The sequence below is a fragment of the Myodes glareolus genome, chromosome 12 (genome assembly GCF_982192425.1).
Source record: "Myodes glareolus chromosome 12, mMyoGla1.1, whole genome shotgun sequence".
Taxonomy (NCBI): domain Eukaryota; kingdom Metazoa; phylum Chordata; class Mammalia; order Rodentia; family Cricetidae; genus Myodes; species Myodes glareolus.
The window spans coordinates 29,939,376-29,954,282 of NC_142037.1; the positions used below are offsets into that span (position 1 = coordinate 29,939,376).

Genomic DNA, 14,907 nt, shown 5'->3' on the forward strand with positions numbered 1-14,907 from the left:
GTGCAGAATGCATGGTGTGTGTGTGTGTGTGTGTGTGTGTGTGTGTGTGTGTGTGTGTGGAGTGTTGTGTGTGTGGAGTGTTGTGTATGTGTGGAGTGTGTGTGGAGGGTGTGTGTGGAGTGTGGAGGGTGTGTGTGTGTGTGGAGGGTATGTGTGTGTGGAGTTTGGAGAGGGTGTGTGTGTGGAGGGTGTCTGTGTAGTGTTGTGTGTGTGTGTGTATGTGTGTGTGTGCGCACGTGCGTGCAAGCGGAGTGCATTGTATGTGGCACATGTGAATAAAGAGAAAGCTAGAGCCAGTTCAACCCCTTAAAGAAGCATAGAACAACAAGGTTTCATTAACCAAAGGGAAAAAAGTTCCAGAAGACAGACTGGGTTATTGTCTTCACATTGTGCATTACCAGAATCTAGTATCATGTTTTTGCATGTAAGCCATTCATAGTAACTAATATATTCATATATATCTGTCTATATGTATATCTATCTATCTATCTATGTTATTCATTCATTCATTCATTCATTCATATGAAAACGCCTCCACAGAAGGCAGAATCCTCACAGCTATGTCGCCCCAATCTGGGTTCTAGCAGAGAAAATCCTTCAAATGGTTTTAGGGAGGGAATGGTGGTCAATGAGATTTCAGATGACTGCAGTGTAAGCAAGTCGTGGAGGGAGAATGATTCTGCAAGGTTTGTTGGCTATGATCAAGGCTGTCTCACATCAAAGCCGAGACCATGTGCATGGTGTAAGACCCAGAGTGTGACTCTAAAAGGGGTCAAAGGCCAGGTGTGAAACACCTGGACAACCAAGAAAGGGGAGTAGCATGCCTATAGTCCAAGAATTTGGGAAACTGAGGCAGGAGGACTACAAGCGCCCAGCCAGCCTGAACTACAGTAGGACCATTATAAAACAAAACAACACAAACCACAGTACAGCGCTCCAGGAAGGGAACATGCTGGCCTGTGCGACAGATTTAACATTTGACAAGTCTGAGAAAGTAAGTTTGGACACATATCCCAGGAGAATCAGTACTCTTAAAACATGCCCTGTGAGTGAGGAGGTAGGTAAAGAAATCACATTCCAATGGAATGTGGGGCCTATGCGGAGGATGAAGATGACAGTCACAGCCTTTGGTGGAGCTATGGAGGCCCTACCTTCTGCCTCTCATCGTTGCAGGCCTAAACTCCATTGCCATCCTCTAGTGCCACCCTAGGGTTAATCCAACCAGCAGAGAATGACCTTTGCAGACTAAACTCAACATAGACTGAGACATACAATGAGGGTGACATCAGATTTGATGTAAAATGAGAATTTGTCTGTCTGCCTGCCTAACTGGCCTGGTCTCATTGTATCGTCTGCCTGGAAATGATCTCCACAGGTCAACAGATGAGAAGGTACAGCAGAAGGATCAGAGCAAGAATCTGGCGGCACAGCAATTAAGAATGCCACGGTTTAGAGGCTGCATGGCTGCTCAGAGTACTCTAGAGGGATCAGCAAAACCTCCCACTACAGGATTCACAGGCTCATCAACCTCTTGGTGGGATCTATAAAGTCAAGGCTAGCCAATTGTTGTTCTGAGTCCGGTAACTCAGAAGCCGGTCTCTTCCCACCTATGTGACGGCCACTCTAGCACCTCAACACAGACATCTTTTTCTTCCTTTCCCAAGGGACTGCACTATTTAAAAGACTGAAAGAAACATCAGCACCCAATAATTTGTATAGCATAAGGCTCCGGTCACATGCACGGATGAGGATAGCCTGGTACGCATTTATCACTGAGCCCACTCCTATGTGTCCTGTTTGGACGTGTGAGAACCAAAGTTATGTTTTATGTTTTAATTACTGTGCCTAAGAGATCCATAAAACAAAAATGTCTCTAACCTGTAAGCCCCTTGCCCAAGGACAGATACTTTTTGAAATGGTGGAGGTTGCTGCTTGTTTTCACTCCGTTAGACACGTTTATTTGACTCAACTACACTGGATGTGCTTGATCACATGTAGGCAAGAAGTGTGTGTGTGTGTGTGTGTGTGTGTGTGTGTGTGTGTGCGTGTGTGTGTGTGTGTGTGTGTGTGTGTGTAGGAAATATGTTCGGATGTATGCTTGTCCCTGGTTGGACGTAGGCAGGAAGTAAACAGGCAGGAAGTACATTGGGATCTATGCTTGCCCCTGATTGAACCTGATAGGAAATAAAGACAGTGGCCTTATGGGGCTGCCTTTTTGAGCATCTGCAAAATGTGACTATCACCATTTTCTGGGAACCTTAAATGGTCCTGGCCAGAGTCCATTATCCTGGCCAGTATTTAATTAAACTTTATTTCAAATTTGGTTCAGAAATTATGGTAGTGGTCTTATTCTCAGTTGATGGGATTAACAGATGCCAGGCACCCCTACCTGTGGTAGTTTGAATGAGAATGCACCCATAAGCTCATATATTTGAATACTTGGTCCCAGTTACTAAAATTTTGGGGAAAGATTAGGAGGTGTGACTTTGTTGAAAGAGGTATGTCACTGGGGACTGGCTTTGAAGTTCCAAAAGATTACTGACATTCCCAGTGTGCCTCTGTTTTCTACTTGCAGATCAAGATGTGAGCTCTTAGCTGTTCCTGCTGTCATGCCTTTGACCCACCATCATGGACGCTAAGCCTCTGAAACCATAAGCCCAATTAAACTCGTTCATAAATTGTCTTGGCCATGGCGTTTTGTCATAGAAAAGGAACTGAGACACTACCCCCTGTCAGTGTTGGGTCATCTCTCTTATCAGCAGCTAGTTGGTGTCTATGTCTCTTCCATGTGCCCTATCCAAACTCTCTCTTGGGTTTTAGTTGCCTGCCATCTGCCTACTTTAGAAACACCATGGGAACAGGAGGACACACCCTTTCTATAAACATACTGCTTTTGCACCCAAACACATTTGCCTGTCTGCTGAAACTGTATCCCCACAGGCAAGATCACATGACCTTCAGGAGGCTCTGGCTCTGGGGCAAGCGGCTCATGACCTGTGCACAGAGATGCACATGCAGAAGCCCTGCCTTGGCGTCATGTCAGACGGTCTGAAGGGGGAAGTGTAGGCTATGCAGATCCTGTGGGTTGGTGCTCAGACAATCCCTCCCTGCAGTCCAGGTACCTGGCCCAAGAACCAAATGGGGCTTTAAGCTCAGGAGCACTGCCTAGCACAGGAGGGGCTTCCAGTTCCCTCCCAGTCGGCAGAAACCTCTAGGAAGCAGTCATGGCTGCAATCACTATTCCAGAGTTATCTAGATTGCACGAGAAAATGGCTGAAACCGATGCTGATTAGAGGATATATACTCTGAACCTCAGCAAGCCGCATCTCTTGGATAGTTTTAGGGGTTTTTTTTTGCATTTTTTCTTATCCAATCAAATCTTTCCAGGGTGACAGATTTCAGCCAAGCGGGGAGCACTGGGGGCTTCCCAGGACAGTCCAGGCAGGCGATCTGTGTTGTTTACATACCCCTTTCTCAGTTCAAAATCTTTAACTGGTTCCTTCCTACTATCACCCTAGCTGGGTGCTGTGTTCCTGCTACTTTTGGGGGCTTGAGGGTTCTACTGCTCTTAGGCAAGAGGTACCTTTTACCCAGTCTAACTTTTATAATCACTACAACAAATTCCAGACAAAGACACCACCTTTCATTTTTGAGTCTGGGTAGAACCCAACATGGTCTCTTTGTATTCTGGAATCAGTTTCCATAACAACCATGCCTTTTGTTCTGCCCTAGATTAGCAGTCCTGTTGGGATAGAACGGATAGCTCTCTGTCTCTTTCTCTCTGAAACCCCTTGACTTCCATATTCACCCTCTGCTGCAGCCTGATACCAACTGTTTGCATGGACTGAATATACAGGAATTGATACTTCTTTCCTTTCAAATTAAAACATCTGTAGGACAAAACACTTTCCACACAGGAGTCATATAAAAACACTGCAATATACTTTGAAGCTCAGTCAGTGGACAGATTTGAAAGAGGAAGGAAGTGTGAATGGTTGAATGGAGGACAACCAGGCTGTAGCAACAGCCAGGAGGCTTGCACCAGGGTCAATGGCATAAACTATTAGGAGAGGGCAATGGAGGCGGAATTCAGGCTATGGAGGCCCTGGGAGAATCACATGAGTTCTCTGAGTCTCAGTGGTGATTCTTGTAGAAGACAGAGACTGGGTTGCCATGTGATTGCATGAGAAAAAAAAAGCAAAGACTTAAAAATACTTATTACAGTGCTTATCATACAGTAGGAATTCACTTGGCAATTATATTGTCAATGAGGAAAGTGCCTATAGTTACACAAATCAGCTATTACAATATCAGAACTTGCTTTTGCCCTTTGTAGAGTGAGGCTAATAGTATAGAGAACAGGTGTCTAAGGATTTATTTCTTCATTTGTGTGTATATGTACCATGGTGAACATATGTAGAGGTCAGGGGACAGTCCTGAAGTATTGGTTCTCACCTTTCCACCTCCTGAGACAGAATCTCTTCCGTGCTTCCTAAGCTCAGCTAGCTGGACCATTAGCTTACATGGATTCTTTTGTCTCTGTCTCCCATCCCCAGGTAAGGGATGCTGGGATTGTAGATGCTTTTACATGGGTCCTAAAGATTCAAACTCAAGCAATCTAGCTTGTGAGCAAGCAACTTTATCAGTGGCCCATCTCCCCAGCCCCTGTGGGTTTTCTTGGCAACCTTTCCTCCTGAGCCATTATGCCACATCTGGAATTACAGGAGGACATCTATTCATTCCCATTGCTGAGACCTGAGAGAATGACCTGGATGACCTCCAGGACCCATTGGCATCTCCACTTATAGCTCTACATAAGCATCTTTAATTTTGAAACAGAAGCAAAAACGTATGGATTGATCACTAAAGAATGTGTTGCATGTTCTGCATCCCTAGTGCTGGAGTGTTCTTCCTTATGATCAGGAAAAACAAGAACACACGTGTTTTGGGCAGCTTCATGGCTGCGGTGACATTCAGAAGCAAAACTCGTGCTTTTTTCCAGAAACCAGGATGCCCACTTTTCCACAACGTTCTTCCTGCTCCCTCAGGTGTCCATGATTCCAGGTGCTCTTCCATAAATAATGCCCTCAAACCCTTGGCTTTTTTTTTCTCTTTCCATTTTTAAAATCTGTGTTTGGTTGTAACAAGGTCTCACTAAAAGCTACAGGGAACCTAAACCTATATAGCCCAAGCTGGCCTTTTATTCATGATCTTTCTGCCTTAGCTTCCCAAGAGCTGGGATTACAAGCATGCCTGGCCCTCAAGCATTTATTGTTAAAAGATAAAACTATTCACATATTTAGAACATCATTTTATTACTTTGCTTTCTTTTCTGTGTGATGCTCAGGGTTGAACTGAAGACCTTGCACACACTGAGCAAGCCACCTGCCACTGAGATGTGTCCCCGGACTTCTTTTCTTTCCCTTTGTTTATAGACAAGATCTTGCTAAATTGTCTAAGCTTGCCTAGAACTCATACTATAGATGGGCCTTGAACTTGTAATCCTCCTTTCTCAGCCTCCTTAACATGTGGATGTAGAGGGCTATAGTACCAGGCCCAGCTATGTTTTTAAATATTGCTTATGTCAACATAGACCACAGGTCTCCAGAGAGTCCCTAATTAAGACCTTTTAGGATGGTGAACAAAATACCCTATTAAAAAATAAAAGTTGTTTCCCTGCTATACTGTTAGGTGGCAGGAAAAACACACTGTTAGGTAGCAGGAAAACAAGGGAGCTGTTGAATGCCAGAAAGCAAGCCCAGGAGGAAAGGGCACGGAGTTGGAACCTGCAATGGGCATCTTCCTGTGTTCACCCCTCAGCAGCACTCAGCCCTTCTGTCTCTGCAGAGGGCTAGGTGGTAGTGCCTCCTGATTTGCAGTCCACACCATATCTGCCATAGCCATAAACCATTGCCCTTGGGACACCAACCTGTTCATCGACACCGGGAAAGCAAAACACGGAGAATAGCCATTGTGATGAGCAGTCTTGGTGGATGACTTGACTGCATCTGGAATCAACTAAAACACAAGATGCTGGGTGCTCCTATGAGGGACTTTCCTGATCAAATTATCTGAATCCATGAAGCCACCCTCAATTAGGCAGCACATTCTGGTGGGAGCCCAGAAGGACGTGGAAGAAGAAAACTGCTTTTCACCCCCTGGCCCTGGCTCTCACTGGCAAGTCCACCCATCCTCCAGTCGCAGCATTCCTGCACTGATAATAGAAGTGACTTGCTCAGAATTCCAGAGCAGAATGAAGATCCGCAGCTCTCCAGGAATCCTCGAGGCCTTCAACACCGGGCGGGGATAGTGGAGACGAGGACTTCATATCAGATTCCCCACCTCTCCTCTGTGAGACAACCATTGTGGGACTGCTTCACCATACTGAGGAAGACAAACTAATAACTCTCCTTTTAATACATGTACATATACATATATATGTGATATTCTCACCTTTAAGATACATATGTTATATACATGAATGGATATATATTATTATATATGAATATATACATTATATATTCATTCTATGAGTTCCATTCCTTTAGAGAACCTAAGTAATACTAGCACAGATGTGCTTTAGAAAACTTTTATTTATAGACAACCAAGGAGGGAGGGAGGGGAACTTGGCCCAGGAATGGTAATTCACCAAGCCATGCATCACAGTATGGCTTCTCATGATTTCCCTCTAGAACATGTCTACTGCTGTTGGAGAGCACTGTAGCGATGCTCTTGATTTCTTTACAACTCTCTGCATCCCTGTCTCTAGGCTACACTGTGTGCCCCAGTTTGGTCCTTGGGACAATATCAAATGACGTGCGTGGAGATCAATGCTCATCCTCTTGCCGTTTCCAGGTCTTTACACATGCCCCTTTTTGCATTAGCTCACGCCAGTCTGAGACACTCCCATTTCTCCAGCCATCAGTGAGTGACTGCCGTAGGAGGTCATCTGAGACCAACCAGTCCTGAACCTTCCACAGGGTGACCAAGGTCCATCCCATGAGTGAAACCAGGTGACCCTCAAAGAAGAACTGCCAAGTTGAGCCCTGCCCAGTTTCCTGAGCTAAAAGAACAATTATTCCAGTCAACTAAGTGTTATGGGATTTTTTTTTTCACAGCAAAAAAGTGGAATACATTCCACAGGATGTTCATTGTCCTCTACAGCTATAATAGGAGAAACAATGAGGTGTATTTACAGAAATAGTTTTTTTTAAAAAAAAGACAGATAAAATATGTATTTTTAAATATATTTCCATTTCAAAGATCTTGTCACCCACCAGCAGGAATGAGCTCTCCCCTGTTCTTCCAGTGATTGAACAACTGTCCCTACCTGAGCAGACTTCTTTGTAGGTGGGATTGCATGTGTAGCCTCCTGCAAAGCCCACTTGGGTTGAATACACGCCTTTCAAGAGCCAGAACTTGCGCTCAGCCCCCCAGAAGCAGCCCATTCCTGCAGAGAACAAAGCAAAGATAAATCATGGATCCAAAATAAGGCGAGCACTATGTGTCACCACACTTGTCGGCTGGAACGGAGAAGCTGTCCTGTCATCTGATGATCAAAAAGGCCCAAAGGTTTCAACACTGAAGATGTATAAAGCAAAGGTTTTAGCACTGAGGAATAATTTAGTGCCAACGAGATGGCTCAGCAGGTAAAGGCTTGCTATGAAAGCCTGGTGACTAAAGTTCCATCCCCAGGGCTACAAGAGCCACATACAGTGGCTCACATCTGTAATCCCAGTGTTCTTGTGACAAAATAGTGGTGGGGACAGGAGAATTACCCTGAACCATATGCAGAACAGTAGAAATGACAAGAGGCCTCAACGGGTAGAAGGAGAAAACCAGTTCTCAGGAAGTTGTCCTCTGTCCTCACATGCAAATATACACACACGTGAACAATAACAAGTAAACATTTTAAAATTTCTTAAAGTAATTTGAAGACATCAAAAATACATTTTTCTGAATAACATAGTAAGAGTCTATTTTAAGAAGATTTCTATATTTACTTAATAAGTTAATAGAAAATTCATGTAATGATTGACCTCAGGATCATTATAAGAAAGATGTGTAAGTCTGGGTTGACTGAAATGGGAAAACATACAAGATCAATAAAGACTGAGACAGTTATTGCCAATTAACAACTTAACAGATGTGTTCAGCTTTAAAAAAAGTCACAATAAATTTGCAAGTGATAAAGCAATATTCACCCAAAAAGAACATTTTCTGAGTTCTATTACTGAGCATAATGAGTGAGGGGGTTTGGGCCAGGGGTGGGGGGCAGCTAAGGAACTACAGGCAACCAACACTCTCAACCCGCAATCACCACGTTTAGACCAGCAGTCACGAGATCCCTTTGACTATCTGATGCAAACCAAGACTTGTCTCTGCAAAGCACACATGCACACATCATTGCACCGCCCCCACGCAGGACCTCCACCTTCTATGGGAAGATCACCAGCTGCTCAGTACACCTGCCACTCTCTGACCTGTTTCCACATACAAGTAAGCAAGACTGCTTCCTCTCCCAAATTGTATATGCCTTTAATAAGTCAGATATGATTTTATTGGTTCCTTTTTGGTTGCTGTGATCAAATACCATGACCAAAGGCAACTTAGGAAGAGTCCATTTCAGCTTACATTCCCAAAGAGTGATGAATGTGGAAGGGGGCAGGGCATGGCAGCAGGAACAGGAAGCTGAGCGATTAAATTTCAACCACCCACAGGGAGCCAAGAAGGATTGAAAATGGGGTGAGGTTATCAATCCTTAAACCCCTCTCCCAGTGATGTACTTCCTCCAGCAAGGCTCCGCCTCCTAAAAGTTCAATAGCCTTCTCACAGCACCACGCACTGGGGACCACAAGTTCAAACAGCTAAGCCTGTGGGAGACATTTTTTATCCAAATCAGCACACTAAGTTCTGGGTAAGACAAGTGGGCACAGGCCTTTGGAAAACACGCTCTGCACTGGTTAGATACTGAATGGGACTATAAGATCATCTACTTTAGGACATTCTTAACATTTGTTGATATTCAACTTCTGAAAAATTCAAAGCAACATGGTAACTTAAAACAGAAGGTGAACAGAACGTCCTACAGCACTCAGACATATTATACTTGCTAAAATGGGAGCAAAAAATCTAACAAAAATAGGTTAATAGCCTTCAACGGTGATAAATCAAAATAATGAAATTCAATGCAGTAAAAATTACCATTATGTTGACAGTACAGCATGTATATGATTATATCATAATTATCTACAGCTAAATTAAAAGGGAAAAACACAATTATATGCATGCTTTTATTATAAATATAAAGATATAATCATACCAAAATAGACTGGAGAAAAATATACTAAAGTTGTAACGAGGTTCTATCAGAGTGGTGTATGTGAAAAGACTTCTTTTTATTTTTTTGGAATTTTCTGTCTCTGGGTGTGGTGGCTTACATCTGTAATCCTAGCACAAGATTTGCTTCAAGTTCAGGGCCAGCCTGGGCTACAGAGTGAAACCCTATGCTCAAAAAATATTTTTTGTAGTAGATTCCTACTAGTTTAAAAATGTAAAACAAACATTTTTAAAAAACAGAACACTTAAAGACAGCATAAAAGTACCTGAACTTGGGAGTTGTCTGCTATAATACCATCTTTCCTATGGCCAAGTGAACTGTTTGCTGGCAGTAAACATAAAAATGTACCAAGCATCCTTAAAACTGAGTGCCTTTCTGTGGCACATAGGGCACTGGTAGGCTGGTTTTCTTTCCGTGCCCTGTCTGAGTGTAGTGAGAATCTAATTGGTCTTAATAATAAAAGCCTGGAGTCAGATATTAGGGGGTGAAAGATGAAAGGTCAGAGAAGCCACCAGTCACTAAAGTTCTTATCTCTATGAAATCCTCAGACCAAAAGGGGCTGAGCTCCTGTCTCCTCCCACCTTATATTCCTCTCTCTGCCCAGCCATATCACTCCTGTCTCCTCCTCCCTAGTGTTGGGATTAAAGGCATGAGATTCCCAAGTGCTGGGATCAGAGATGTGTGCCACCACTGCCTGGCCTCTATCCCTCTGATCTCCACCCTCTGATCTTCAGGCAAGCTTTATTTGTTAGAGCACAAACAAAATTTCACCATGGCTGAGCAAAGAAACAGGGCATGGCTGGAGAAGAAGGGGAAAGGGAATTGAGTAGCCCTGCTGGGTACCAGGAGTTGTGCCAAGCTGAGGACACCTACCACAGAACATCTAGCATCTGTGGGGCTCTGTGAATGAAACAGGGGGGCACTGTACCATGGCTAATAGTGATGGTGCACAAGGCTGTCATGGACTTACACGAAGAGAGTAATTTGAAAAGGCTATTTGACCCCCATCCCTCCCTGACCCTCAGTGCAGGCCCAGTTGGTCCCAGGCTGTCCAGTTCATCCATTTGTCTCCCTTTGTCGGTGGTTTCCTTTCTTGTTAACAATCATTATCTAAAAATATCCAGTAGAAAATTTCAGAAATAATCAATTCCCGGCTTTATAAACTGTACCTCACCCTGTGTAGGGTGAGGAGATTTCACATCACTCCATTCTTTTCCCAGTCAAGACCTGAAGCGTCCCTTGTCCAGTACACCCACACTATGTACGCTACCACCCATCAGTGACTGTACCATCTCAGAAGTCAATCAACTGCAGCACTATTTCAGTGCGAGTGTTCAGACAGCCCTTGTCAGTCTTAGTGAAGGCCTCAAAGTGCAGGAGTGATAATCAAAGAAATTCCAATGGACGGCACAGAAGCCATAGGATATATAGATGCATAGAGTGGCCTATTGCTTCAGGCACACGAAGGGTCTTGAAGCACCCTCCACAGATAAAGGGGTTGACTGTCCTACGAGCTTTTAAAGAAAAGCTGTGGAGGTTCTGAGAGGCCTAAATTTCCCCCATTTTATAATTAGATCTAGGTTTCAGTATTTTTAAGAGTAAACAATGTTTCATCCCAACAACGGACCATTAGTCAACACCACCCTGACAGCAGAGGAGGGAATAACACATGAGGCCTGAGCCAGTCCCCACAGTATCACAAGACAGTGACCCAAAAAGGACAGTTCTTGTAGCCCCCTGAAACAGACCCAGACTTGCCCCGCTATGCTCAAAAATGAAAAAACTAAAACCTCAATCAATCCAAAATATACCAGTGTAACTGCTGTTTGCTTGATCAATTATGTTTGTGATGACTTTACTGTTCCTGAAATTCCCCTAGCTTAGCTTAAAAGGAGCCTACATGCCCCTCTCATGGTCATCATTTTGTACAGGTGAACAACCACATGCTGGTGAGAGACAATCTTTGCTCTTGCATACTATTTGAGTCTGGGGTCTTCCTTCAGTGTTTTCTTGGACACTTACATTTTGAATGAGAAGTCCCCATGGTCTCAGACATTGGATACTTGGTCCCCAGGTGGTGGAGCTGTTTGGGGGGATTTGGGAGGTGGGCTGTTATTGGAGGAAGTGGGTCTTTGGAGGTGGGATTTTTGAGTTTAAAAACTCACTTGAGTGGTAGTGGTGCATACCTTTAATCCTTGCACTCGGGAAGCAGAGGCAGGCAGATGTCTAAGTTCAAGGCCAGCCTGGTCTACACAGCAAATTCCAGAACAGCCAGGACTACACAGAGAAGCAAAAACAAAGACACAGCTACTCCCAGTTTTCTCTCTCTCTGTCTTGTGCCTGAACTTAAAGCAGTGAGCCCCAAGCTCCTGCTCTTAGCAATCAGTCCCCGTCCCCTGTGGTTCTCCTCACCAACACGGACTCTAGCCCTCTCCAACCTGGTCGCTCATGAGCCCAAATAAACTTTTTCTTTTAAAGTTGCCTTGGTGTTTTGTCACAGCAATAGAAAAATAACTAATATAGAAGTTGGTACCAGGAGTGGAGTATTGTGATAGCAGACTTGGCCAGGCTGTTTCGTAGAGAAATGCAAAAAAATTTGGGACTTTATATTGGAAAGTGGCAGAGAATAATGGACCATGAACTATACTATACTATACTATACTATACTATACTATACTATACTATACTATACTATAAGAATAATAGGAGCTTAGAAGATTGTAATGCTGAAAGCCATGCAGGGTATGGAGGCCCAGCTCAAGAAATATTAGCAGCTGGACTAGAGATCATTTCTTGTGATATTTGGCAAAGAACATGGCTGTCTGGACTTATCCTAAGAACTTGCCTGAGTAACATACTAATTTCTTTGGTGGAGAAAATATCAAAACAGCCTAATACGACTCAGTCACATGGTTATTAGCAATCATTCTTATGCAGATCTACAATGAAAAAGTGCAAGCAGGACTAAAAGAGACACAAAACATACAGTTAAGTCAGAAAAAGAGCACCAGGAATCTTAATGTTGTAGCCAAGGCTTGCAGACAAGGGGGTTATGAGAAATCTGATATGCATTGGAATAAGGGGAGGGGTGCCCTCAGGGCACGACTTCATCTAGTACAGCTTCCAACTTAAAAACGATTCTCTCCCAAACAGCAACCACAAAGGAAAACGGCTGTAGTGTGATTCCAGGGGCCAGGGTCAGCCCCTAGCAGGCAGCCACTTGGCAGTGTTGTCCACATGCTTCTGGCTTTAAAGACATGAACAATATGCAAGTAAAGTGGCTGGAGATTCTTCCTCCATGTCTAAGGAGAGTCGTTGAGGCCAGGCATGTGGCAGGGGAGTCTCTGCATGGAGACCCAGAAAGGCTCCTGCTTAAAGCTGTGTAAGTGAGTCCTCGATTGCCTTGACCTCAAGATGTCAGAGGTGCCAGAGCCGTGGGGTGTTGGCCAAAGAGAGCTGCAGACAGGGAGTGGCCCCAGACCCAAGGGTGCTTGTTGTAGGTAGCAAAGATAGAAGGACGGAGCCACTAAGGCTTTGACACTGCATATGAAGTTTGCCTTCCAAAGGTTCCATATTGCTTTGGTCCAGGATGTCTTTGCTATGACTCCATTCCTTTCCTTTGGAATAGCGAGGTATATTTTGTGCCATTATATGTTAGAAGTACGCCATTTTCTTTTTTATTTCACACAGGCTTACAATTAAGAGACTGCCTTGAGTCTCAGAAGAGACTTTGAATTTTAGACTTTCAAACAATGTTGATACTGTGAAAGACTGGGAAATTTTGAAGTTGAACTAAATGCATTTGCACTGTAAGATGGTCATGAGACTATGGGGGCCAGGGAGTGGGATGCAGTGGTTTGAATGAGAATCTCCCTCACTGCCTCAGACATTTGAATTCTTGGTTCTTGGATTAGTGGCCAGCTGAGTGGGAGGCCTAGGTGGTGTGGCAGTGATGGACTTATCTCTCTGGAACCATAAACCTTTCCTTCTTCAGGTTGCCTTGGTCACAGGGTCTTATCACAACAATGGAAAAGTAACTAATACATCAAGCAGCAAGACATCAACTACAAGTAAAAAGATAGTCGTTTCCCAATATTTAATAGGGAGCAAGAAATGACCCCTGGTGGGGAAGCCAGTCAGGCTCCAGTCAGGCAATGTCCCCTGAGGAACTTCATGTGCCAGAATAATGCCTTGGGGAATTAAGATAATGCTTGAGTTCACTGGATCCAGCATAATACAAACATCCCATTACTTGGTTTTGAGTGTGTCTAGTTGTGCCTGTTCATTTAAACAAGAAAGCTATGTTTCCTTTTCTTTTTACTTCCTGGACTATTTGCAAGTAAATTTGTGTGTGGTTCAAGCTAGGGTGTTGTGGGGTATTTGTACACAGAGATTCTTTTTTTTTTTAGATATAGAGAACAAATATCCCAAATCAATAGTCACTTACTAAAAAGTCCATCCTCTGCTTCTCCCACCTCAAAAAATATCAATAGGTATGGCTTTCTTCCAGAACACTCTGTTGTGTTCCATTCATATGTCTGTCCTGGCACCCATACTATACTCTTGCTCATTCATGTAGTCAATGGCTAAAGAGTCATCATTTATGTAGTGTCTGCTAAATACTAGAAATGCTCTAAGCACTCCGAGTTCATGAACAAAGAAAATAAGACATGATCGTACCATTTTCTAGAGTGCAATTTCAGTGCATAAACACAAACAAACACAAAAATCAATATATAGATGAAGCAGAGAGAGTAAAAAAGTAACCTGAAAAAGTAAGAAGAGTAGAATGCGATCAGAGAGACGAGGGGTGAGGGAGAGGGGCAATCATTTCCTGATTGAAGTCCCAAGTGAGTCTCACACTGAAGGAAACTGTGTGACTTGAGTGAAGTGAGGATGACACAGGAACCCAAGCAGCCGAGGCCGATCAGGTAGGGCCCTGAGAGACAATGGAAGGATTCTAGAATTTTATCTGAGGGAGATGGACAGATGCTGGTGAGTGCTGAGCAGGGAACATCATAATAAAACTCTTGTTTTGTTAGGGTTCTCTGGATTGGGATTTTAAAGTTCTCACTGCTTAACGCTACAACATAAATCTTGGTTTACTGGACTTTCTCTGAAGCACGATTAATATACAGAACAGACAGGACAAACAGACACTGAGAATAGGCAGGAAGTTGGTTGTCAGGTGGGAGATTCTGGTAGAGGAGATGAGTCAGTGACAGAGATAGTCAGAAGGCATGACTCAACTCTGGAACATACACATATATATTGCATGCACACACACACACACATACACACACATAGATAGATAGATAGATAGATAGATAGATAGATAGATAGATAGATAGATAGATAGATAGACAGACATATATATGTATTCCATATACAATATATACACGTGTATACATATATATCTGTATAGTTTGTATGTGTACATGTGCAGCTGTGTGTCCATGTGCATGAGGCTAGATATTGGCATCAAGTGTCTTCCTCAGTTGCTCTCTACCTGAATCTTTTGAGACAGGGTCTCTCACTGAACCTGGAGCTCATGGCTAGGCTGCCTG

General features: G+C 43.6%; 1 protein-coding gene across 3 annotated transcripts in view; it reads right to left on the reverse strand.

The window, feature by feature from the left end:
- The window catches only part of Msra (methionine sulfoxide reductase A), a 313,151-nt gene that overhangs the window by 159,417 nt on the left and 138,827 nt on the right, over positions 1-14,907 (reverse strand). For 2 of the 3 annotated variants that reach the window (XM_048421857.3, XM_048421859.3), the window contains exon 3: positions 7,331-7,450. The exons of the other annotated variant lie outside the window; for it this stretch is intronic. In XM_048421857.3, the coding sequence (XP_048277814.2) occupies positions 7,331-7,450 (120 nt within the window). The remainder of the gene's footprint in view (positions 1-7,330; positions 7,451-14,907) is intronic. 3 annotated transcript variants of the gene reach the window in all.